The 27,148-nt window shown below is 34.1% G+C and overlaps 3 protein-coding genes and 1 pseudogene across 4 annotated transcripts; 3 read left to right on the top strand and 1 right to left on the bottom strand.

Moving 5' to 3' along the window:
• The first annotated feature begins 5,891 nt into the window (after positions 1–5,891).
• On the top strand, positions 5,892–10,151 carry LOC120192033 (plant UBX domain-containing protein 8-like). Of its 2 annotated transcripts, none has more exons than XM_039194886.1 (11): positions 5,892–6,105; positions 7,002–7,057; positions 7,156–7,555; positions 7,670–7,753; positions 7,831–7,946; positions 8,050–8,257; positions 8,599–8,796; positions 8,908–9,039; positions 9,440–9,583; positions 9,672–9,728; positions 9,933–10,149. In XM_039194886.1, the coding sequence occupies exons 1-11, from the start codon at positions 6,022–6,024 to the stop codon at positions 10,038–10,040; spliced, it is 1,587 nt and encodes a 528-aa protein (XP_039050817.1). In that variant the 5' UTR covers positions 5,892–6,021; the 3' UTR covers positions 10,041–10,149. The 2 variants fall into 2 exon arrangements, with proteins under 2 accessions (XP_039050817.1, XP_039050818.1); XM_039194887.1 differs by having other exon boundaries at positions 6,028–6,105; positions 7,136–7,555; positions 9,933–10,151.
• LOC120192034 (F-box protein PP2-A12-like) lies at positions 5,939–17,412 on the top strand. The gene is made up of 4 exons (XM_039194888.1): positions 5,939–5,960; positions 15,490–15,933; positions 16,135–16,253; positions 16,796–17,412. Exons 2-4 carry the CDS (start codon positions 15,598–15,600, stop codon positions 17,229–17,231), a joined length of 891 nt encoding a protein of 296 aa, XP_039050819.1. The 5' UTR covers positions 5,939–5,960; positions 15,490–15,597; the 3' UTR covers positions 17,232–17,412.
• A 1,750-nt stretch (positions 17,413–19,162) lies between these two features.
• On the bottom strand, positions 19,163–20,950 carry LOC120191782 (annotated as a pseudogene).
• A 2,308-nt stretch (positions 20,951–23,258) lies between these two features.
• Positions 23,259–25,815, top strand: LOC120192010 (eukaryotic translation initiation factor 2 subunit alpha homolog). The gene is made up of 7 exons (XM_039194856.1): positions 23,259–23,723; positions 24,455–24,511; positions 24,596–24,682; positions 24,760–24,915; positions 25,004–25,108; positions 25,338–25,436; positions 25,514–25,815. The coding sequence occupies exons 1-7, from the start codon at positions 23,352–23,354 to the stop codon at positions 25,667–25,669; spliced, it is 1,032 nt and encodes a 343-aa protein (XP_039050787.1). The 5' UTR covers positions 23,259–23,351; the 3' UTR covers positions 25,670–25,815.
• The last annotated feature ends 1,333 nt before the right edge of the window (positions 25,816–27,148 follow it).

The following is a 27,148-nucleotide window of genomic DNA, read 5'->3' as shown; positions in this document are numbered from 1 at the left end:
ATAATAGTTGAAAGACTTGTTTTGACAAAAAAATAATTTAGAGGCTTAAAACAAAAAATATATATAGTTTAGGGATTTTTTTTTACTTTAAGTCAATCAAAAAATCAGTGTAAGTAATAATAATCCGTTAGTTTAGTTTGATAAAACACTATATCTTTTAAGTAATGTAATAGATTCAAACCTTAATATTGTGATCAAAGTAAATTAAATTAGGATGTTGTCCTTATAATAAATCTTTATATTATCTAATTCGAATTAATTGATTAATAAATCGAATATAAGTTAAATATGGATAGTTTTGTAGTTTTAATATTTATATTATTGTTTTTCGTGTTTTATGCCAAGCAAGAACTTAAAATGTCGTGGCCTGCTTTACCTAAACAGTCTTTTGAAAAACCAATTCATTTCTTACGGTTCAAGAAAACATAAAAATATCGGAGAAACTCACAATCAATATCTTTGAAGAAGAATAAATTAGAGTTAATTTACATTTTGGCACCTAAATTCATTTTCAAAGTTCAATTTGGTACCAAATTTCTTATTATTATTCAATTAGGTATTTTCTAATTTGGGGTTTTGACCCAAATCAGTACATAAATTTGAGTATTATTGGTTTAAATCAGTAGTTGATCTGATTTTTTTGGTTTAAATTAGTTAAAAATTGCATTTATTAATTTGAACCAAAAAAACCAAAAGCTAAGTTCAAGAACCTAATTAGACAAAAAGATTTAGATACCAAATTGAACTTTAAAGTCAAGTTCAAGTATCTAATTGGATAAGCGATTTTTTTTTTGGATAATTCCATTTCATTACCCAAGAAAGCAGAAAACTGCTACAGTAACAAACTACAATAAATATGATAACATAATCAATATCCAGTTAAGTCAAGGCAGCTAATATAATATGTGTAGCAGGGGGACAGAAACCCCTGCCCCAACTATCACAAAGAGCTGCATTACGTGGGTCAGATCTGTTGATGCTACTCCCCATCGACCGAATCCGAACGACAATTTTGATATCCTGCAGTATAGCATCCACTAGTCGAGCACTCGCCCCATAGAGTCTGCTATTTCTTTCCCTCTAAATGCTATATACGTGTCCTACCCAGGCAAGCCGAAATATTCTCACAATGAGGGATTTGCCCTTAAGGTAATATATTGCCCAAGCCAGTTCACTGTCCTAGCCAAAAACGCCTCTATACATACCACACAAAGTAAGGATAGACCCCTATAAGTCCTTTGCATAATTACATCCAAAGAACATGTGGTCTCTGCACTCAGCCACAACACCACACATGAGGCAGTTTTCATTATCAATGTTGAGGCCCATTTTAAGAAGCCTAACACTAGTAAGGAGACGATTAACAATAGCCATCAACACTATAATGCTATGCTTAGGAATACGCCCAGGGAACCAAACAAGATGCTGCCAAGAGACTTTGGGGGAACTGGTGTGCAAATCATCTCGGATGCTTCTAATACTCAGGCTTTGAATCGGGCCAGCAAAGAGATGAAGAAAAGTAGGCCTGATTCTCAAAATGTACTTGAATGACTAGCTTACATTTGCAGGAATGCTCATCTGCCAAAAGTCAGCACTCCGATCACATAGGCACGCATCCAGGCCACCCAAAGGGAGCCCTCATTGGCTAAAAGTTTCTTGATATGATGAACAATACAGGCTTTATTCTACTCGCCTATATCTTGAACCCCCAGGCCACCTTCCGACTTCATTAAGCAAACTTTCTTCCAGCTGACCCGAGCGCCTCTGGCAGGTAAGTCAGACCCTTTCCAGAAGAACCTAAAACAAAGTTGGTCGATGGAATTGATAATCTCTTTAGGAAGGATGAGCTTCCTGCACAAAAAACTAGCCATGTTGAACAGTACAGCGCAGATCAATTGCAGTATCCCCGCAAAACTAAGGTGCTTGTTGGCCCACAAATTTAACTTAGCCTGATCTTCTCAATTAAGCTTTGGCAGTCTTTCACTGTGAGTTTTCTGGTAACCAATGGAACCCATTTCCCAGTTTGAAACCTATCATCTCCTTGATGGCAGCACATTGACAAACAGAAATCCCATCATAGAAGATTTCACACTTGCTAGCATTTAGTTTTAGCCCAGACATGGAGTAAAAAAAGTCTAAAACAGCTTATACATCAATAACAGAATCCAGAGAGTCTTTGCAGAATATAAGCAAATCATCAACGAAGCAAAGGTGAGTGAGCCCAACCTTTTTGCACTTAGGATGGTAATTGAATACTCCCTTCTTGGCAGCAATGTTAAGTAGGCTAGATAAAACGTTCATGGCTAAGACAAAGATATAAGGTGAAAGGGGATCACCCTTTCTAACACCCCGAGCACCCTTGAAATAACCAACTAGACTACCTTTGAATACAATAGAGTAGCTAGGATTAGTGATATAAGCCAAGATCCAGCCTATGAATTTCTCAGGTAATCAGAGAACATGCAAAACAATTTTCACAAAATCCCAGCTTAAAGAATCGAATGCCTTTTGTAAATCAATTTTGAGGGCACAGCTTGGAGAAATTTTCTTCCTAGAGTAACCCCTAACTAATTCTTGAGCTAATAGGGTATTATCAATTATGCTTCTCCCTTTCACAAAGGTCAATTGATTCATTGAAATCATGCTAGGGAAGACAACAGACAGTCGATTCACTAGGATTCTTTCACAAAGGTCAATTGATTCATTGAAATCATGCTAGGGAAGACAACAGACAGTCGATTCACTAGGATTCTAGTAACAGTCTTATATAAGACAGAACAACAAGAAATAGGCCTAAATTCTTTAACCATGCTCGAATTAGGAACCTTAGGGACAAGCACAACAGCTGTAGCATTGAAGGAATGGAGTATGAATGAGTTTGTAAAGCAATACCTGATAGCTACCAGGAAATCGTTTCCCACTATATGTCAGGCACGTTTGAAAAAGAACGAGTTGAACCCATCAGGCCCGGGAGATTTATTATTCCCTTGTCCCCATATGGCCTCCTTGATCTCAGCATCATATATCTCTCTGGTTAAAGCCTCAGCTACACCCACAGGAAGGGAATAACCGAGAAGCTCCTTAATAGTGTTAACATTGCAACATTTAACCTCGGGGTCAACCACCCCCAATTACTTTTTAAAGAAGTTAATAGCCTCATTAGACATGTCATCGAATGTGCTAAGTCTAACACCATCTTGATTATAAAGAACTCTAATGGTTTTACTCATCCGTTTGCTAGCCACCATGGAGTATAAAAACCGGGTACCCTAGTCACATTCTCTAATCCAGTCAGCCTTGGCTTTTTGTTTGTAGAAGATAAGTTCCATCTACTCAAGGGCCTTCAATTCCGCCTCTATCTTTAGTTCATCAATGATGAGGCTGCCATCAGTAGTAGTGTTTAAATTGGCCAGTTGAATATACCTCAAGTCATCCCTCTTATCCTGCACTTGCCCCGAAATATCATAAAGATGAGCTCTATTTAGATCCTTAAGACAACTCTTCAACCTCTTTAATTTTAAGAATATAACTTGGGCTAGATTCCCAATAGCTGGAGGCTGCCACGAATCACTGACAGTGGATAAAAAATATGGATGCAAAGCCCAGAAGTTAAAGAATTTGAAGGGCTTATGTTTATTTATAGCAGTTTCTTTGTGCAGTCAGACTAAAGTTGGACTGTGATCAGACTCCCCAGGCGCTAGGAATTCAACCTCCAAGGATGGGAAAGCCTCAGCCTAGCAATGGTTAACCAGAACTCGGTCAAGTTTGCGAGTAAGAAAGGAGTCTTGCTGCTTATTAGACCAGGCAACATCATCCACAAAACTGTCAATACTGTTAAGTTGCAACCAAAGTTGCCTGCGGGAAATGCCATCATTGGAACCATACACCGCGATAATGAAAAATTTACCACCAAAGGTGCCTTTGAAAGTGATACACTGCTCGAAAATAGAACAGATGGAGCAGTCCAAACCTTTATGCCATAAAACCCAAATTCGGCCATTCTCAACATGGGAATAGTTACAACAAAAACTCCAGCCCTCAAATTTCTTGGACAAAATATCAATAACATTAATCTCCTTGACTCTAGTTTCCAAAATACAGAGGATATTTATATGAAGCCTATTAGCCCATTTCAACACCATGCTTTGTTTTAGGGGATTATTGAATCCCCTAATATTCCAGAAGCATACTAGCATGATAAATTTGTTGAGGAGGAGGCACCACCTATCTCCTCTGCTTTTTTAACCTTATCAACCTGCTCTTTATTTTTTAGTTTCAGTTCCTGCACAATCTTTGCAACACCCAGAACAGCCCCCTCTGCTTCTTACCAAAATCTACAAGAGGGACTCCAATCAAGCTGTCAGGGTCAATCGAGTTGAGAATGTCAAATTTGTTTTAGACCCTCCTCCTACAGATTTATCAACTTTAACATGCCTGCCCCTGCCACGCTTTACATGAAGATCAATTGTCTGAATAGGTTATTCAGACTGCTTGGATCCCTGGTCAGCCCCTGCAACGTTACCAGAACAATTCCCATATGATGCTAGACTATTAACCATGTTATCACTGCAAACCCCAACTGACACCTCATTAACAACCAAGTTCCCAGGACAGACCCCATCTGATTTATAAACAGTAACCGATACACTAGCAGAAGCCTCATCTGCAGTAGAAATCACTGCATTTTCAGAACCAACAACCTGATAATCCACATTATCACTAACAGGGTCAGAAAAACCATCCAAGCAGGCAGGAGCAATCGAGCACCCAACCTTAGAACCTACAGGTCCCAGAGTGTTCAAAGTCACTCCTTCAGAACCAGGTTATGCCAACTTAACACCCTTAGCAGGAACTTTAACCCTCCAAGCTTGTTCAGCTTTTTTCCCCTGGGGGCATTACTTCACCAAATGCCCAAAAAGGCCACAATCAACACAAGAATTAGGCATCCAAGGCATAAAGACTTTAACCTTGGTTATAGATTCATCACATAACGTCCCATCTATATAGCTCAAAATATGAGATCCAGCCGAGACCTCTACACAGACACGAGCATATTCCAACCTTTCTCTATTAGTAGTAATCGAGTCCATGTGGAGGGCTTACCGATTGCACTAGCTATATAGCTTAGCCCTTTCTTCAAAAATAGCTCCAATGGAACATTATACAAATGAATCCAAATAGGCACACAATGTAAATCAAAACTCAGCTCCTTCAAGTTAGGTTCCAATTTCCTAAGGTAAATTGATTTATGATGAACATGCCAATGGCCATTCTCTAAAACCCAATCCCTAGCCGAAGAATTAACGAATGAGAAAACAAAAAGATTTGGTCCAACTAAACTTACCTTCACCGGAGACTGCTTACCCCATAATAAACTAACAGTCTTCTGAAGAGAAGCAAAGTTCGGTGCTGAACTAATGAATTGGCCAAGCAGAGCATATCTCCATTCCAAAATTCCTTCCTCAAATACGTAGCGAGATGGCTTCACTACGCAGGAACCCTTGATCATTGAAGGAGGAAAGAAAACTAATTCCTGCTCATTCCCCACCGAAAAGAGCTTTTTCCAATCAGAGGCATCCTTGACCTCCATGACCTAGCAAAGCCCCCAGAAAATACCTAGAAATTGTAGAAGAACAACAAGAATCGAAGGAGATGCCACGACTTCAATCGCTATTAGCCCAGCTAATATGCACCGAGAGAGAAGAGCTTAACGTGCGCCATTCAGTTTTCGTCTTTAAAACTTTCAACATGTACTAGTGTAATTTTTACGCGAAAAATTCTTAGATACCAAATTGAATATTAAATCTAATTTCAGGTACTCAAATATACATTTACCCTAAATTAAAAAACAAAGGAAATTACAATCTTCTTCCCCAAACAAATATAAAATGACCTGTTGCTTCATGACTGCTCCAAACTAAGTTTTCCACAACAAATTCTCTTTTTTTCTCTCTCTACTTTAAACTGAAATTATAACCTGCAAAAAAGGCTAAATTAAGAGAAGGAAACCCTAATTTCACAATGGCGAGACCTAATCAAGAAGCAATCGAGACTTTCATCAGCATCACTGGGGCATCCGAAGCTGTTGCCATTTCAAAACTTGAGGTAGTTTTTGTAAACTTTTTGATTAGAAACTATTAATTTCGTTTCGCTTACATTTTTTCTTTTACTTGATTATCGAATTGGCTTCTGTTTATAGGTTAATAAATGATCGGCTAATTTCTCTTTAATTTTTTTTAGTTTTTATTGGTTTAGCTCGTTATCGTTTCATTCGTTTGTTGAAGAAAACTGAATTTTAATTTGTTGTAATTGGATTAGGTGTTTAGCCAATGGCTATAATCAAAGGGTTACTTTAAGGTTCGAATGAATAAGTTGAAAAGTTCATTCTTTTTCTTTCAATTAGTTGTTCCATTTGGATGTAACTTATATTAGTCAAATGAATTTGCTTATTTGAAAAAAGAAAAATAACAAAGAATTTGGACGGTTAACTAGACACTAGAAAAGGGGGAAGGCTGAAGTTGTAAATGTTCTTAATTTGGAATTTTATTCTTTTTCATGGCTTTACAAAAATGTATGATATGTTGATTGATGATAATGGCCAAGTTGTTTGAACCTCCATTCCATAGCCATGCTCTTATAAACACAGTAAGCTATAGGAGTAAGTGAATGTGGTTAGTGATTTAGATGTTTTGAAGCTCATGTTCGTCTTTGGTACTCTCTTTGCATCTGAACTCCTGAGTGATCTTCATTCAATGTGATGGTTGAATTGAGGTTTGATTCTAAATAGCAGATTCTTAGGTTTTCATTTTGTTGTTTGCGAGTATTTCTGAAGACAATTGCTTGAAATTGTTGTAAAATGCTGCTTGTTATCAAATTAACTTCTTGTTTGATTGCAATGTCTTAGAGTTAGTTTGTATTCTTTTCATTTTATCATAAAGTCGAGTCAGCTATAAGCCTATGACATCTCTTGGTTATCTACTCATTTTTTCACTTGGAGTCAGGAGTATGCTGGGGATCTCAATACAGCTGTAAATGCACATTTCAGTGAAGGAGATAGGTATACGTTGTGCATTGTGCTAATATTTTTTTTATGATGTGTAATTATAGGTTTATAGCAATTTTTATTTATTTATATTTTTATGTTTCCTGCAAAAGGTCAACATCAACTGCAGTTCATGTAGACGACGCCATGGATATAGATGATCCAGTTGAAGTTGTACCAAATGATCCATTGGTTACACACCCAAGGGAGGTGAGAGAGGCACTGATAGAGGTTAAGAATAGCAATGAGCTATATGGTCATTCTAGTAATGCTCCTGCCAGTGAGTATGTCCCTCAAACTGCACAAGCTCATGGCCCTAATTCCCATGAGACTGTTATAATTAATGAAGTGGATGAGGATTCATCTGTGCAGCCAATGCAGCAGAACGATAACTCTAATGACCAACATTTGACACCCAGTGCTCCTGCTTTTGACAATTTGCCAGACTATGGCAATGACATTGAAGAACAAATGATTCAAGCTGCCATTGAGGCCTCCAAACGGGATGTCGAGGCAAGTTTTTATTTTTCAAAAAAGAATGTTTCCCGTTTTGTACTGTTGTGGTGCTCTTCGGGCTTGTACTGCTTTAAATGCTTGTTTACGGGTTGCCTTTTCATGTTTGTGCAGGAGTCGAGTGATCCTGGGCCTTGGCATAATATGTCTCATTCAGAGGATGCTGTACTTGAAGAAGCAGTTTCAATGTCCTTGAAGGTTTGGTTGCTGTACTTCGTTCAGGTCACATATTGCTACAATAATCTATTTGTTTTGTCTAACATGCAAAAAATCAGACAGCAGAGCAGAAGAAGGTGTTGCGTGAGCAGGGTTCCTGTGCTGGAGTATCAGAAGTAGAAGCTTCTAAACCCGCAGAGCAGCATCTTGTAAACATGGCAGCCTCAAATGGGAGGTAGAGTCATTGTCACTGGTTGAGTGATAGGCATTGTGTTATTATTATGAACTTTTAAGTTTATATGCCTTAATTCTATATCTGGCTAATTGAATTGATGTAGGTTAATTGAAGGAAGCTCTTCCATTCAAGATGAAGCTGAAGATAAGAATGAGCAGCTTCTAGTTAGGCACAGGTCTAGACAAATATCATCTGGCTCAGGGGAATCTGCAAACGAAATTGGAGTTGAGGCCAGCCCACCATCAAGTCCTGGACAGCAAGGCATTGGGAGTCTCCCATTGAACATTGGAAATGCGTTCCCTTCTGATGAGGTTTACTCCTTGTATAATTTTTGCAGAAGCCACATGAGAATTTATAAGAAATGACCATCCAGCTCAGTTGGTAGAGTATAAGGTTCTTAACCTTGAGATCGTGGGATCGAGTCCCATGGAGGGCATTTCATAATTTGGAGGTCTCCTACGGAAGCTGCTCTCAACCTAGTGTTGGGGGCAGCCTACTATCTTACCTCCCCCTTACCCCATTACATATGGGAACAAGGGACAACCAAATTCTATTCCATTTATTTGCTCAAGAGTTTCTCTTCTAACTAATTCCTTTCACCTATGTCCTTTACTAAATTAAATTTTGGCTTGTATTTTGTACCATGTCATAGTGGGGAGGTATCTCTTCTGTGGAACATGATGAGGCAATCATGCTTGAGGCTGCAATGTTTGGTGGAATACCTGAAAATGGATATCGTTTTCCCTATGCACCTCATCAGTTCATTCGACCTGAGGGCCCCAATCCCTGGCATACCCCTCGTTCTCCATCACCCTCTTTGGCTGCTCAACGCCTGATTAGGGAACAACAAGTTAGTTTTTCTTTTTCTCCTTTTTATTTGTGCTCTAACTAAAAGTTATATATTTCTAATTTTGGGCCAGAAGTATGGTCTAATAGTTGCCTACACACATGGTGCTTTCAGGATGATGAGTATAATGCAGCATTGCAATCTGATAGAGAAAAGGAGTTGAAGGCAATTCAAGAAGCTGAAGCTTGTCATTTAGAGGAGGAAGCTGCTAGAAAAGCTGTCCTTGAAGAAGATCAAAGAAAACAGGTACTTAATTATGATGCTCCAATCATCAGTAAATTGGGCTTAGCTCCTAACGATAAGCTCATTCTCTGTATGTTTGCTTTTATGTTTTTTAGGGGAGATTAAGATTTTACCAGTAAACTTGTATTGGAAGTAAAACAAGCTTGTAAATGAACAAATTGTTAATATTTTTTTCAAGTCATCTCATGGATATCTTTATGGAAGATGATACAAAATCATTTTATTTTTCAGATAATTTAGGGCTCTCTTTACTAGAAAAAAAATTCATCTGTTTGTTAATTTTCTTTGCAATCAACGTTAGATCATGCTAACACCCTGCATTTAGGCTTTGATTGAATAGTATTACTGTTGATGTTCAGTTTTGTTGGTTCTGAGTTGCATCATTTGTGATTCTTACTTGCAGGAATGTGAGAGACAATTAGCTGCTAAAGAAGCTTCTTTACCCCAGGAGCCATCATCCAATGAGGAAAATGCTGTAAACCTTCTAGTGCGAATGCCTGATGGCATTCGTAGAGGCCGTTTATTTCTCAAGTCTGACAGGCTGCAGGTAAATTTCTGAATAAAAGTTCACTTCTGCCACCTTTCCTTGTGCAGCAGGATTTTAAGACTTGACCTGATTTTGTTCTGCTTTGCAGTCTCTATATGACTTCATAGATATTGGAAGAGGAGTCGAGCCGGGCACTTATCGACTGGTAAAATTTCATCCCAAGCTTTTTACCAAGTTCCATATTGTTCTTGGCTTCATGTCAATCTAGATGCATGCATGGTTTATTTTCACCATTTGAGGACAATATTCACCTATGTTGCTCCTTTTTTAACATTGTCCCGACACTCACACCTGAGCCCGAGACATATTCAAGGAATATTTCCCACATGATTTTAACCCTTTTCAACAGGTGAGGCCATACCCGAGGCGTGCTTTCGGCGAAGAGGAGAGCAGTTTGACACTGAGTGAACTCGGGTTAACAAACAAACAAGAAGCCCTATTTCTGGAGTTGATCTAATAACATCTTTAACTATTATATGAATCTTATAGAAAAAGTAGTAGGGAGGTTTAGTTCATTGAAATTATGGAGATTTCTGTTTGGTTGAAATCTCAGGATTAGGATACAAATTATGTGAGTGAGTGGTTAGTATTTTGCTTTGTGGAGTGATTTATGATATTAAAAGGGCCGCATTACTTGTCATGAATGCCATGCTAATTCCAATATTTATTTTACATCAGCTTTATCAATCTTGTCGTCCGGTCTTCTTTGTCACCATCCTAGTTTTGTTTTACTCTACAGAGAAATAACAAGGGAAGAAACAAATCTGTTCGCTTTTTGATGTTTGTTTTTGTCACCCATCAAATTCAAACCTTTAAACATGATATTTTTTTTATTTAAGATAAACTACAATGATGGTCATTAAATTTTTAGGATGCTTTCATTTTAGTCACCAAACTTGCATTACAAACATAAAACTTTTGATTCGCTTTCATTATGATAGAAGACTCTAAAAAATCTCAAGGTTTCAAATTAAAAATTGTTGTAAAGGTCAAGTTTTCGATGAATGAAAAAGTCGTTTGTTAATCTAAATAATAGGAATGTTTTGTTTGCAAGCTGATTTGATAGTTAATAATGCAAAATAAAAAATTTAAACTTTTAGTTTATTTGAAAGTTTTAACTTTTAGTTTTGATTGAGACTCAAGGAGATTGGAAGGTTTTTATTTTTTTCTTTTGACAAGTTTGAACCAAATGAAAGAAACATAATAAGAAGAGTAGTTTGATGATCCTTTTGATCGAAAAAATCACTAAGTAACAACAAAATCAACATCGAAAGGAGGAATGATGATTGTCAATTTAGAATTTTTTAATGTCATGTTAGAAGGAACGGACACATGCTTTTATGTTAAGATGAGCGAACTTAAAATTTTAAGAGGCGAAAACATATTATCAATAGAAAATACACAAAGAAAAATCCAAAATATAATAAAATTTGAAAATTTCAGAGTACGACTGCCCCCAATCCATCCCTGCATGTTAGCTCTGTGGATAATAGTTTAACAACCTAGTAACTGAAATAAAAATATTTCTGAACAGCAGTGATTCCAATGATTTTTTATTTATTTTGATGACCAAAGTGATAGTATCTTAAAGGTTTAACGACTATTAGTGATTTTACCCTTTTATTAAAAATTTCGAAGACACGCATGAAAACGCATTGGGAGGATAGTTTTGCAAATTTTGGTCCACTAAAACATGTTGGTGAAAATGTTGTCTTTTCATGTCATTTCTGAGTTATCACCTTCTCGTACCCACTATCATGCGCCTCTTATCGTATTATTTGATTAAATGATTTTATATTAATGTTTACAATTGTTATCGATTATATTTATGGCCCAAAAATTTAAATCATAGATAATTTATTAAATAATTATTTTGATACTTATTTATTAAATTAATTTTTTGATGTAAATAGAGCAATTAGTTTTTTTAAAAAGAAAATATTAGAAATTATAATGAATTCGTAAATTAAATATATAATTAAAATATTTTTCCTACAATCATTGATATAATAAATTAGTCACTCGAGATCATACAAGAAAAATGTTAAAACTCATAAAAAAACTTCGATCAAAAGACATATATGAACAAATCTAATTGTATCAATAAACGAACTATAACATGAGATTAAACTACTGAAAGAGCATCGAAAACCGTAAATTAAAATAGAGTATCGTGAGAAAACTATCTGAAAAAGTAAATTATGTAGCCAAGTCCTATTTGAGGGCTCAAAACGGAGAAGATCAACATGATAACAAATAAGCTCATCTTGATTAGTCGAGGTGACGTGAGATATATCCCTAAAAAAAACATCACAATGAAAAAAAGAAAACATGTCATAAAGAAAAAGATAAAATGCGTCATAAAGGTAAATTTATTACATTAAAAATAATAAACTAAAAATAAAAAAATAAAAAAATAAATATAAATAAATATTATCTTGTAATTACATCATACTATTAAAATGAAATTAACATTTTATTTTAAATATTGTCGCTTTGAATAACTATCAATGAAAAATATTGAAATTTTTTCTGCAATTTCTTTTTCTTTGGTGAAAGAAATCTTTATTATACCAAAAAAAGCAAAACTACCTTAAGGCATTATAATCTAAATGCAACGAAACTAAAGATTTCGTCCCGTTTATGCTTAGAAGATAACATTTAAATAATATACTCTTATTTTTATTTTTATACAATAATATTTTTATTTATATTTATGATTTCATCCTATTTAATTTAAGAGTAAACTATTGCCAATGCCATGACCACTTAACTACATGTAGATTCTAATTTGATCACGAATTTTTAAATTTTTTCAATCAGACTATTTAACTATTTAAATTATATCAATCATGTCATCCGTTTTTAACATTTGACAGAGGACTTGATGTGATAGTTAATAAAATTAGTATCATTACACATTTGGTTTTCAATACTTATGTATTCTATGAATTTGGTCCTAATTTTAATTCAATTTAAAAAAGCAATCCTCTAATTAGATGGTGACATATTATTTATTAAATTTATTTAATTAAAATAAAATTATAATTAAATCGATAGAATGTGTAAGTATTGATGACCAAATATATAATTATACCAATTTATTGATTATCACGTCAACTCTTCCATCAAAATGTTAACGATAAGTAATTTGATTAACATCATTTAAATAGTAAAATGATCTAATTAATAAAATTAATCAAATTTAAATATTAAAATATATAAATTTGTCAGTGAAATAGTTCAAACCAAACTAATCAAACATAAATCATCCAATCAAATGCTTAACCATATGATTAACGTGCACCATTGTTTTGTAATATTAGTGTTTAGAGTTTGCATCAAGTAGAAATACTTATTTTATCTTTAAGCGATGAAATGTGGAAAATATATTTACCATACTAGTTTAGGGTTGATAGTTTTGTATTAAAATTATTTATGAGTCAATTTCAGAATAATCATTTTGAAAACATAATTTAAAATAAAATATATTTTTTCTTGAATGAATTAAATACGGTTATTGAAAAATTGGGGAATAAATTTAATTTTTGTACGACGACCGTCTGTTGTGTTTGATGGTTATCCGGATAAATTTAACTTTTGTGTTTGATTGTTTGTTGGATATTATAGGTTAACCTGATCGAGTCCTACATGTCTTCAAAGGTTGAATAGTGTACTCGCATAATGAAACTTTGATTCTTAACCTAATTTTTAGAGTTAGAAATATTTTTATACCGAAAATAATAAGGAACGGTGTTAAAAAGTAAATTTAATTGTAAAAATGTTTTTTAAAAAATAAAAACATTTTTAATATATTATTTAACTTATCTTTTAATTTCTAATATTAATTTTTAAAATAAAAAATTTATTTTTTCCACAGTACATTTTTAACAATAATGTCAAATATTTTAAATTAATAAACTACATAGTTCCATAACATTTTTCAACGATAATTTTTTAAAAATAATTTACAATTCAATAACAATAAAAAATTAAACAACTAAACATATTTATAAATTATAGGAATTACATAATTACAATTAACAAGATATTAATTACAGTTTATTATAATTAATCAGTGGGCCAAACTTAAATCAAAATTTAAGGTGAATTCTTATCCACATTTTCTATTTAATATTATTTTTATGATTATAATTTTTATTACATTATTTTATTAATTAATATGCCGACAGCTTTTCTCCATAGACCTTCAAAGAGAAAAAAAAAACGAAATCTTTATGTATTTATGGGAAAATCACCTTATTTTTTTATTTACGAGTCATACGCCGTTAAATAAAATTTTATGAATCTAATACCTTATTTTATTAGTGTCTTACGCTTATGTGATGTCACATGTGGTTAGACACAGATAATAATCCGTGCATTTCTGTGATAAGTGTTAGATTCATAATTTTTAAATCAATACCTAACATGTAATTAATTTTTATTAGGGTAATTTTTGTGTAAAAAAGTCAATTTTATTGATCTTTTTTATGTAAAAAAACTTTTTTATGCATTAAAATCTTTAAACCTTATTTTGCAAATTATTTACAACTCGACAAATTTTGGTTTTTTTTGCATGAAATTACACAATACAATTATGTCTACCAATTACCACTTCACACTTTTTAATATAGTTTTTACCCTTTCAAAATTATATACGTATAATCTAGTATAAGAAAAATTTGAGGTTAAGTAATTTAAAATATGAATAATTTTATAAAAGTTTTATAACTAGTATTTCTTTTACAAAATGATGATGAGGAATATTTTATAATTTAAAAAATTATAATTTTCATATATTTTTGAAAAAAAGTGACTTTTAAAATTAATTGTTTAAAAATATAAAAAATATTAAAATAAACTTTTAATTATAATTGAGAGATCAAATTAATTATTATTCATTAATTATTATTTTTTAATAACAGTTAATAATGTGTATCCATTTTTAATAAAATTAGAATTTAATACTTTTAAAATTAATATTAGAAATAATATTTTAAATATATATGTGCTAGTTTTTAGTTTAATCTTCTTCTTTTTATTGAATTTTGTTACAAATTTAGAGAGCAACACAAAAGAAAGGAAAATCTTTAGATTTTCATGTATATATTTATATTTTTCTTATAGAAATATTTTATCATATTTTTTCTTAATTAATTTGAATAATAGCATAATACATAATTAATTTAAATTATAACTCATATATATACTCCAATAATTGGTCGATGATGATGATAATAACGAAAATATTTTATCATAATTTATAATTGATTTTTAATATAATAATTGAAAATACATGGGTTATAATTATATCAAATATTTTAATATGTTTTATTTTTATTATTGATTTTTAAAAAAATATTTTTTATTATTATATTTTTAATTCGTTTTATTTTAATAATTGAGTCATTATTTTAATGATTTATGATTATATGACTTAATTTTTTTTGAAGACAATAAATAAAAATGATTGACTAATTAAATTTTATCTTTTTTTTCCAACAAACAAAATGTATTCCTTAGTGACGTTTTTACATAAATATCATCTTAACATAAATTAATTATATATCAAATACCGTTTTATAAAATTTTACATATCTAACACCCATCTCTGAAAGATATAAATCATTATCCACATCTTACACTAATATAACGTGAGATAAGACACGAATAATGATATACGTCTTTTTTATAAAGAGTGTTAAATTCGCAAAATTTTCTCTAACGATACATGTAAATAAAAAATAGAGTGATTTTTAGATAAATACCACCGAAATCTTCCCCGTCCTGTTGTCGTCCTTTTTCATCGATAAATATAAATAATATACAAACACAGAGAAACAAAGAACAAAGCACCTCAAAATCAAAGCACGCGTCCATGTTTGCCGCCTCTCTGTTTCTCACTCTCTTTTATTATTTTATAAAAACATCAAATACTATGCCTTAGAACTTTCTAGTTCTCTGTTCCTTCTTTTTTTGTGTGGTTAATTTCTTCTTTTGTTTTTCTCTTGATGGGTGCCAATTTCTCTGCTTTGTTCATAACCGACTGCTTATCATCTGTTTCTTATTCTTCTTGTTCTTCTTCATCGACTAGTTTGGGAGATTTACCGGAGAGCTGCTTGGTATCGATTATTGGGTATTTGGATCCGTCGGAGATTTGTAAATTGGCGAAGTTGAACAGAGCATTTAGATGTGCTTCTTTGGCTGATTTTGTTTGGGAATCGAAACTTCCACCAAATTATCAACTTCTTGTTGATAAAATTCTACCCTCTGTGCCTGAAAATCTGGGTAAACGAGATATTTATTCAAGGCTCTGTAGAACTAATACTCTTGATGGTGGCACCAAGGTATGTTTTTGTTTGGATGCCGAGAAAATCTGGGATCTTAATTTTCTGGGTATTTGTCTTTTTTGTGAATTGATTCTTTTCATAAAGTCTTCGATAAATTTATTTAGGGATTTGGTCTTTTTTATGATTTTTTCAAAAGATTATAGCAAATCTGAGTAAGAATCTAGTTTTGTTCTCAACTCCATTTTTTATTTTTTCCAGAAAGTATGGTTAGATAAGAGCACAGGTGGTGTATGTATGGCAATTTCTTCAAAGGGATTACATGTAACGGGGATTGATGATCGAAGATACTGGAATCACATTCCAACTGATGAATCTAGGTGAGGATTTTCATGTTAAATTGATTGAAAATGGTAGGATTTTTTAGATTGGCTGATCATAATCAAGAGTTTTCGGGGGCATTTCGTGCCGAATTGATCCAAAGTATGTTCTTCTTCGTTGGTTTTGACTGTTAAATTTCGATGTAATCCAATCTCCATTAATACATGCACGATGATGTTTATTGTCTAAATAGGAATTTTGCATGATGATGATGATCGCCCTTGCAGTTGCTAGTAGTTGGCAAATACCGTACGTATTTATTTATGTATGTATGCCAAAGCATAATTTCTTTTATCTATACTGTTAAAATAGTATTGAGACGAAGTTGATTAGTAGGATTGTATGCTACCTAGAGTCAAGAATTACGTAATGCTTCATTTCTGGTTGACCTTCATATAAAATTTTCATCATACTTGATATTTCTACAAGGATCGAGCTTTAACTTGGTTGGAAGTGGGAACTGGGAATGATTGATATGATCGATAGTGTTGAAATAGAATGCTGGATATTCATTTCAATCTCCTTTCCTTGTGTGATTCAGGTTCCATTCGACCGCTTATCTCCAGCAAATTTGGTGGTTCGAAGTTGATGGTGAGGTGGAATTTCCCTTTCCACCAGGAAGCTATAGTGTTTTCTTCAGACTGCAGCTAGGTCGTGCCTCTAAGAGGTTTGGTCGTAGAATCATCAACTCCGAGAACATCCATGGTTGGGATATAAAACCCGTAAGGTTTAAACTATGGACTTCAGATGGCCAGTACGCTACATCTCAGTGCACTTTGAACGAACCCGGAAAATGGTTTCACTACCATATGGGAGACTTCAATGTCGAGAACTCAAATTCATGGACGAAGATCAAGCTATCTATGACTCAAATAGATTGCACGCATACAAAGGGTGGTCTATGTTTAGACTCTGCTGTCATATATCCAAGTAAATTTAGGGAAAGGTTAAAGCACAAAGGGTTTTTGAAGTGCTAGTAAACCAATTTAGTTTAGCTTATATTTTGCAGTGCATAATATGTGTGTGTGTGTAATGAAGGTGAGTATGGTTAAGTATTCTAGCTGGTTTTTTTGAGGGTTAGAGACTTAAAAAAGAGAAAATTGTGTATAAATTTTGCTTCCATTTGTTTAATAAATTTGCACTTTTATTTCCTCTTTCGATCATCGTCTCAGTGAACTTACTCGGATTTCGGAATTTGGGTGTGAATATCGGATATTTGAAATGGATATCTCCATTAATGATGAGCGAGAAATAAATTGTTGTTGAGAGAACTCCAACAGAGGAGACTTTCACGTATAATAGGTATTAGAGCGGAGACAGGTATTAGAGCAGAGGCATGTATTAGAGCCTTTAACGTATAATAGGTATTAAAGCGGAGATAGGTATTAGAGCTTTTAATGTATAATAGGTATTAGAGCGGAAACAAGTATTAGAGCAAGGACGGTGGAGAGGTCATTAGGATTTTATAGAAGAATCGTTTCCATTTTCAAAATGACCATAAATGTCGTCGGTAAACATGACACTGATAGAAAAAACATAGCCTGAACGAGATAAAATCCTAAACATAACAAGTCTTGAAAAAAAAAGGATTTTTTATACTTCTCTTGTACTAATGATAAAATTCTAGCATTTGTAGCTTTTCAGCTTAATAAAATAAGCAGTGGAACTGTTTTTTGAATACCTTTTTTCATCTGTTTTGTTGGCTTTATTCAGGTTTTCCATTGGGGATGGAGTGATTCGATTTATTTTCTCAGGGGTTTGAACTTCAAGAACAGTCACTAATAAGTTATTGATAGTTTTATATCGTATTGCATATTTATTCATTTTCCTTTACTGATAGAAATGTTGTTTTGCTCGATGATAGTTGGGACTCCTTTCTTAGTTGTGCCAATGATTCTAACAGGCAAGCTCGTTCGGGACTGGAATTCTTGTTCTCAGGTACATTGCAGACCCTCTGCCAGCGACCACGGCCATGGGTGCATAAGATAACCTTTTATCATGTGACCTGAACAAGAAACTACCAGTGTTCTATTTACCATTATCTCTTGTTGCTTTAATATATATGTGTATGGAGATTTGGTGTTTGAAGCTGTGGCCACATTCATCGGTCAAGTGTCGGTTTTAGCCCTCATAACTCTCTTCGTTGCTGCAATGTTTCCATCGTAAAGGGCGGTTCTTATAATCGCTTTAGATATATCGGTTAAAAGCCTCAAACTCTTTCATGATCTCATCTAACTGCTAGATTTCTTGTTTCATCTGCTTGCAGATAACAACTGCTAGGCAGGCTGTCACTTTGTTGCTGTCATACATGATATATACAAAACCTTTAACCGAACAGCATGGATCAGGGCTTCTGCTCATAGCCATGTGAATCATTTTAAAGATGTTGTCGGATAGTAAACCGGCACCCAGGATTCCGACATCAAATGTAAATGCCAAGCATCATCCGGAACCCTCTTCTGAAGAAGCTGAAAGTGTAGAACTTGGAAAAGATGAACAGAACAATCCCTTGGTCTGATCAATAAGGTGAAAATTTTCATCATTTTTTGTTTATTTCCGTATTGAACCCAATGCATAATAGGCTGCATAATGGATAAAGTTATTGGTTACCGCTACCGCGTTACTGCAATGTTATTCTAACTGGTTTTTTCATCGAAAATTAGGAATTTACAAACGAATAATGGATCAAAAATGTTTCTCTCATGTTACACTGCAAATTGTTAGACATGAATAAGTAGTTTGTATATTACATATTGCGACTCTTTATACATAGCCAGTTTCTTTCAAATTCAGAAAAGAATCCTCACACAGCACAACAGACCTGAGCAAACATATTTCTCCTAAACCCGAAGGTCCGGAATTCGAATTTCAGTATCGGTGACTCTTTTTATCCCGATCCTGGACACCGAGGCTTCAGTTTGCTCCCTTATGCCCAGCAGTATGGTCAATCTTTGTATAAACACTTTCTAGCAAACTAGTGATAATCTAAGTGATGGTGCAGTAGGAATATGAGTGCAGGATGCCCAACGGATTACCGACTCGGTCACCATGTGATCAAAGTGATTGAACTCCCCGAGACCGATTGTGTGATTCCGTTTACTATGAATGCCTGGAATCTGGGATCCATTAAGTAGTCCTCCCTTACGGAGTTCTGTTTTTTGTTCCACTGGATCCGAAGAATCTGACAATGTAGATATCTTTACTAAGTTAGATTATGTGGAATGAAATAGAGAACAAGCATAGTGTTACACTAGATACTCGTCAATTCCAAGGCAAGAACGAAATGTAAACAAATACCTCCTTGTTCGTCACTCATTTTCGATGTCTCGGCGTTTTGTGGTTCAACAGCAGATATTGGACTGAAGAAAGTAAAGCTCGGCACCGTTGGAATCGGAGATGAAAACAACTCTGCTGCAGAAGGACTGCCATTTTCAACTATGAAAGAGAAAGATGATTTTCCATTAAAAGATAAAAATGATCCATCACTAAAGGTATAATCTTGATTTCTTTTGATGAACAATGTGGAAGATGACCTTCCTCCCACTTCAAGCTCTCTGCAATCTTGAGTCAATTCTCTGCAACCCTCCACCCATGGATGATCTGTGAAGAGCAGTAAATTAGATATCAGTATCCGTCGAGTGTAACTCGGAATAACATCGATGGTGATAGGTCGACCTACCGAGAACCTGAGCAGCGGAGAGCCTCTTAGAAGGATCGACACAAAGCATTCCGATGATCAAATCCCGAGCAGATAAAGAGATGTGATCCCAAGGATCAATGGGGAACCTTAGTTCAGCAGCTTTGACAGCGTCAAATATCTTTGATTTAGTCTTCCCACCAAAAGGAGGCATTCCACTTAAAAGGATATACAAAATAGCCCTAGCACTCCACACATCAGCAGCTTCATTTTACCCCCCTGTTAAAACCTCTGGTGCTATATAAAACGGGCTCCCGACGGTTCCGTGCAATATACGTGATACCTCAACTTGTTTGACGTAAGTCGCAAGACCAAAATCCGCGAGTTTGATTGGAGACATTGAGGATTTCGTCAATAAGAGAATGTTTTCTGGATTTAAATCTCGATGCCGTTGCCGTGACAGTACTTGACTACTTGCATCAAATGCTTGAACAGAAGACGAGCCTCGGACTCGGAAAACCTTCCGTGCTTCTCAAGCAAGTGGAAAAGTTCACCTCCTGCGCATAACTCCATGACCAAGTGCACAGAGTCTTCATCTTCATAGACTGCTTTCAAATCCACAACGTTAGGGTGACCTGATAACTTGGTCATTATTTCTATCTCAAATCGTTCGGTGTCACCAACCGATCTTTAGCGATGGACTTACAAGCGAAAACATCGCCGGTTAACTTATCCAAACAGAACCGAATCACACCGAACTGTCCCCAGCCTAATTGCCCTCCGAGAACATACCGATCTCTTAGATTCGATATCTGTGTCGTGTCCAAAATCGTCTTTGTAAGGCATAGTACCTTGTAACAGTTGCGGAATCTAACTGCAGGGAGGTGGATGTTTCCGACAGCGGCGATTCCCATTCGGAAAAGGGGCTAGGAAATTAGACAAACTAATACCGAGTTACCATTATCTTCCTTCTCAGTTCTGCAATCTAATCCATGGATTTGTAGAAAATTCTTGGACCAGACAAGACATCAATTGTCTGAAGACAACCTATTCACCAAACATAAACTTCTTAACGACCTGCAACAGTAAAAAGATACAATTTTGAATTTCAGACAACTTGGTTGAATCTAAACTGGGAAAGAAGACAAGACAACAACATAGTTCACAGAAATTACAAAAAGAAAAAGTCCCTGAATTTTTTTTTTTACATGAGAAAAAGGACATAAAGTTTAGAACTTTTTTATTTGTTTTCAATATAAACAAAAGAAGACAAATTTCTCAATCAGCAGAGAAAGGGAAAAGACTGATAAGCTTATTGGCCAATGCGTTGAACACAAAGTAGCACTTTCTTTCTCGAGTTGTTTTTTGTTGGTTTCTTTTCTGGTTCCAACACACACAAAAGGACAGGCTATGATCGGCAACCCAAGGAACCAGATTCTGAGTTCATGGAGCTCACCACATGAGTTCGCCACGTGTCCCATCACATGTTGGTGGTGTTCTGGGTCCCATGAATTTCTTGACTCTTTTAGGACTAAATTACCCTCCATCTTCACATGTGCAATGATGATTAGCTTCCATATAACCAGCATGTGGAGACAGCATTAACCCTATAAACATGCATATATATATATATTCATTACAGCTTTGAACAACCTTGATCCAAGGAAACTTCTCTTTTATTATTATAATTTTGTAAATAAAGTTGAATTAAATTACTTTTATACTCCTTAAATAAAATTAAAGAGTTTACATAAGATATAATGATCAATATAATTTAATTTAAGATCTTACAGAGCGCATCAAATTATCTTAATAAAAAAGAATATTTTTTTAAAAATTTTAGATTTAAATAATGCCCTTTAATAATTAAAAAATATTTTAAACATATATTATTTAATAATTACTTCAAATTATTAAATAAATAAATAGACCTTACAACTTCCATTTTGTATCAAAAAAGTACTAGATAAGGATTTATTCTTATTTAATTTTCAAGAATAGAATTGGAATATTAAGTCAGAGGAATAGCACTTATACGGTATCTAACAGACTCCATCAGCTTCAGCAGTGCAATTGCTGTGCCATGAGTAGAGAAGAAGTTGATGTGTAAAATTTGTTTAATAGGTTGTAAGGGTCAACAAAACTCAACACAAATACAATTTTTTTTATCTTTTTGATTTAATTTAATTTGAAAAATTCAACTAGAACTAATTTGACTCATAATTTTTTAAATTTAACTCAATTCTTAACTTTATAAATCAGACTTAACTCGATTTTTTATATGCTAATCGAGTTTATAAAATGAAACTCGAACAGCTTGAATAATAACTCAAAAATTTTAGTAATTAATAAATTGTTTTTCAAGTTTGAGTTGAGTCTCTTAACTATGTATGATATATGTATATCACATATGAAAAAATATATATGTATTATGTATGATAATAGAAAATTGTTTAATTTGAAATCAAATAGTATCATAATATTATAAATATTTATAATTAAATTTAAAAATAAACTCAAACAACTCAACTCGACTCAAATTTCATAAACTCTACTCGACTAGAAAAAATTCAAATAAAATTTGAATTATAAAACACTAGATTGTATCAGTCTCCCAAAAGCGTTGGTCGAATAAAAAAGAGAGAAGATATATACTTTTATAATCACCAAATTATAAGGTAATTTTTTGAATTAATGAGAATCAATTGTATAATTATGTTATTTTTGTTAATTGTGATATTAAAATTTTGTCAATCCTAATCGTTAGAGGTAAAAGTAATTTGATTTTGAAAAAGAATGATTTTTTTGACTTGACTCGATGCTAAAAAATTCAATTCGTCTTGATTCGACTCATAATTTCATAAATTCAACTTGATTTAATTATTTGAAATAAAGTTTGAGTTATACAATATGATTTGACTTGAAATTTTTAGTTATTAGTAGATTGATGGTAGTTGACTCCCTCAAGTATGCATGATTGTGTATATATATATATATATCATATATGATTATAGAAAATCGTTTAAATTTAAATTAATTAGTACCATAATAATATAAATGTTTACAATTAAATTTAAATAAAAACTCAAACACAATTTGACTTGAGTTTTTTTTAAATAAAGTTTGAGTTATAAAATATGACTTACTAACTTGACTATATCGAAATCTTTTGACTCCACTCAATTATATACTCACCCTTGGTAACTATAGAAGACTTGGTTGACAATATTTATATAGTTAATTGTTTCAACTGATAAAATTAAAAGATCCAAATAACATTATTCCATAATTAAGTGGTCATAAGTGTAATTTACCCTGATATAATATAAGAGAGGAGAAAGAATCTCGTTTCTAGTGTTGATAGAGAACGCATCTCATCAGTCGTGAAGCTCGTCTTAAAACCCTAATCTTCAACCACGAAATCCCCAAAACTCAAAGATCCAAGCTAAACTACGCGAAGATGCCGAACCTCGAATGTCGTATGTACGAAGCAAAATATCCTGAGGTGGATATGGCGGTGATGATACAGGTGAAGAACATCGCTGACATGGGTGCGTACGTTTCGCTCCTTGAATACAACAACATCGAAGGCATGATCTTGTTCTCCGAGCTTTCCCGCCGTCGGATTCGTAGTGTCAGCAGTCTAATCAAGGTCGGCCGAACCGAGCCGGTGATGGTCCTCCGTGTCGATAAGGAAAAGGGTTACATCGATTTGAGTAAGAGGAGAGTTAGCGAGGAAGATATTCAGGCTTGTGAAGAAAGGTACAATAAGAGTAAACTTGTTCACTCTATCATGCGACATGTCGCCGAGACTTTGGATATCGATTTGGAGGTAATTTTGTTTTTTCTTCTTTATTCCTTTTGATTCCTATTATTGAAACTGGGGATATAATTTGATTGCTATGTTTATGGAACTTAAAATTTATCATTTGGATATGAAGAGTTTCTAGAGTATATAGTTTATTGGAAATGAATTGGAAGTAAGTTTGCTTTTTCTGGTTGATTGAAGGGAATTGGTTACTATTTCTTTGGGTCTTTTGTTCGGAAATTTAGTTCATCGGATTCTGCCCAAGTGATTATACTGGGATATTTGTTAACTTATATGGACAATTATGTATGTTTTTATAGCAGAAATAGAATAACCAAAAATGAAATGATGATTTCCTTAGTGTGTTTTAGTCGAAGATGCCGTAGTTTGGTGACTTTCAGATTGAGTTTTAATAAAGTTTCTGAGTAAAATCTTGAAAAGCCGGTAACTTGGATTATGCTGTATATGAAACCTGTTACCTTTTTTCAATTAAGAAAAAAAAAGAGTTGAGAATTTAAGGATTAAAGTGAAGATTTCAATGCTTGTGAGGTGAGTGCAATGAGGGGAAGCAAGCATCTGCATGTTTTAATCATCTAGAAATAAGAATTCAATGATCAAGCTGAAGATTTCAAAGCTTGTGAGATGAGTTTTACGAGGAGAAGCAACAATCTCTGTGTTTCATTCCAGAAATAGCCAGTTTTAGAAGGGATTTTGTCATCAACTTGCAAGTCGCTAACACTTATTATGTGTGACAGGAATTATATGTTAAAATTGGCTGGCCTCTATACCGGAAATATGGGCATGCTTTTGAGGTATGAAGCTGCCTTCTTTTTAAGTGTCGTTTTTATCTCTTATCATGGTCTTAATTTTTTTCTTTTAAAAAAAATGTTTTTCAGGCTTTCAAAATCATTGTGACTGATCCTGATACTGTCTTGAACACCCTCACTTGTGAAGTCAAAAAACCCGGCCCGGACGGACAGGAGGTAAATTTTCAATTTGTGAGATGCATGAAACATTATTTGTTCAGCCGATTTAAGTCTCTAATGATATCTCTCTTTAGGTGACTGAAGTGGTTCCTGCTGTGACTGAGGAAGTCAAAGATGCATTGGTGAAAAACATTAAGAGAAGAATGACTCCTCAACCTCTGAAGATTCGGGCTGATATTGAAATGAAATGTTTCCAGTTTGATGGCGTTCTTCACATAAGGTCTTGTTTGGTGAAATTCTCTCTCTCTCTCTCTCTCTGTGTGCGTGTGTGTGTATTCTCTGTTGTTGGTTTATAGATATTTGTTGTCAAATTTGAAGGAGGGCATGCGCAAAGCCGAGGCTGCTGGGAATGATGACTGTCCTGTTAAAATAAAGCTTGTGGCTCCTCCCCTTTATGTTCTTACCACTCAAACTCTTGACAAGGTTAGCTTAATGTGTCTAAGATGCCTTAGAAGTTGCTTTGGAAGCATTCACATGAACACGCTATGCTGTTATGAATGTGTTAATCTTGTTGGATACAGTCTAAATTTTGTCCCTGCCGGAGTTATCATCATTAACATTTGTTTACATCTTAGTCATATGTTGATAGTTCCCTAACATATTTTCGTGTCTGTTTAACATTTTCATTTTTGTTTAAATTTGTATTGGTCAGGACCAAGGAATAGTTGTCCTCAATAAAGCCATTGCAGCTTGCAGCGAAGCAATAGAGCATCACAAGGGAAAACTTGTTGTCAAGGAGCAGCCTAGGGCGGTGAGTGACCATCCTTTAATTTCAAATTTAATTTTTTTTTCTGTTTTACATGTGTCTCGCATGGTGCATTGATTTAGGTGAGTGAACGGGACGATAAATTGCTCGCCGAGCACATGGCTAAGTTGCGTGACGATAATGAAGAGGTCAGTGGAGACGAAGACAGCGAAGAAGAGGAAGACACAGGCATGGGAGAAGTTGATGTTGAGAAAGTGGGTCCCGGAATAACGGAATAACATTGCTTCATACGTGAAGATGGTAGTTCCCTATTCTTTCACAAAAACTTGTTTTATGTTTTGATCCTCAATTCAATGTGGTATACAAAACCTCTTGTTTGAGTTTTAAGCAGAGATTAGAGTAATACAAATCTCTTTCGTTCAGTTCTTTCCCTCAGAGTTGGGGCAGATTGTTTGTGAACTTGAATAATGGGGATTTAGATAATATTAGAGTCGGATAATCATAATTGTTATTTGGATTTTAACATCTAAATATTTTATTATCTATATCCACATTTCTTGTGCCGGTAGTGGAAAAACATTTAAATTCATTATTGGTGTCGAAATACAAAACTATTTCCAGAAAAAATAAAACACTTGCCAAATGATGTAAACTTGAAATTCACATCATGATACACTTCTTTCGATTTTGTCTCTTGCCTTGACGATGAAGGCGAAGAGTCCCACTGTTTTGCAACACCTGCAATATGCCACTCTCGTCATTTCAGTTTATGTTATTTGATTTCTTCATTTTATATAACGAATATTATCAGAATTCATTTTATATAACGAATATTATATATGTATACGACATTTGTGTCGAGACATGTTTGAACATAGGTATGTAGGTTATCAGACCACAATGCTTTAAGATTTCAAGAATCAGTTATCAGATCCAAAGATGAATGTTATCCAAGAATGTTTAGCCAGGAGAGGGGATAGAGTACCTTTGGACCTGTTACTAATATAAATTCAGAACCAAAAGGGGAGATAATTACATTTCATCTGCTCCTGTATGCGGTGAGCCATCAATGCTGTAGTCCTGCATCATGTAAATCTCGGTAAGGTTTCATTGAAGTCATTCAAACCGTCAAAATTATCGCCAAAGGGAAATATATACATCAGTGCTGGTAGCATGACCATCCACCTTGAATTCCTTGAAGTTGCCGGTCATAAAAAGTGTCTCCATTGACCTGAAAGCATGAGTTTTGGATATCAAATTTCGAAGAAGATTTGGCTTCCAAAGTAACAATGATGTACATTATCCACCTTACTAATATTGACTAGATTTATACATGACACCCAAATTTCAATGAAGTGATTCTTGGCTAAGAAGATTACAACTTAACAACAAAAGCTTACCTCATTTAGTTTCTCCCAAACCAAATCCGGTTGATTCAGATCGCCTTGATCAGTAGCTAAATGATAGAGTTCACCATCATACTGCAAATAAAATGAGATTCTATGAATACAGAAATAATTAGCGTAGGGAAAACCAAGAAAACTGGTTCTTAAATTGGTTTATTAATCAAGTTGCTCAAGTGTTCCAAGCATAGACCGACAGTTCAAAGACAACTACAGTCAATAGTTTACAGAAAAAGTGGTTCTTCACTATCTGGTTGGCTGTTACATTTTGTGTGCCCCCTTTGATCTCCTGGCTTTTTCCTCAGTACCGTATTTTGATTTGGTTAAGAATCCTAGTCCTACCAGTATTGTCTT

Source organism: Hibiscus syriacus, unplaced genomic scaffold (genome assembly GCF_006381635.1).
Source record: "Hibiscus syriacus cultivar Baekdansim isolate YM2019G1 unplaced genomic scaffold, ASM638163v2 tig00116971_pilon, whole genome shotgun sequence".
NCBI classification, from domain to species: domain Eukaryota; kingdom Viridiplantae; phylum Streptophyta; class Magnoliopsida; order Malvales; family Malvaceae; genus Hibiscus; species Hibiscus syriacus.
Note: the sequence above shows the minus strand (reverse complement) of the source record. Positions and strands in the feature narration are given on the sequence as shown.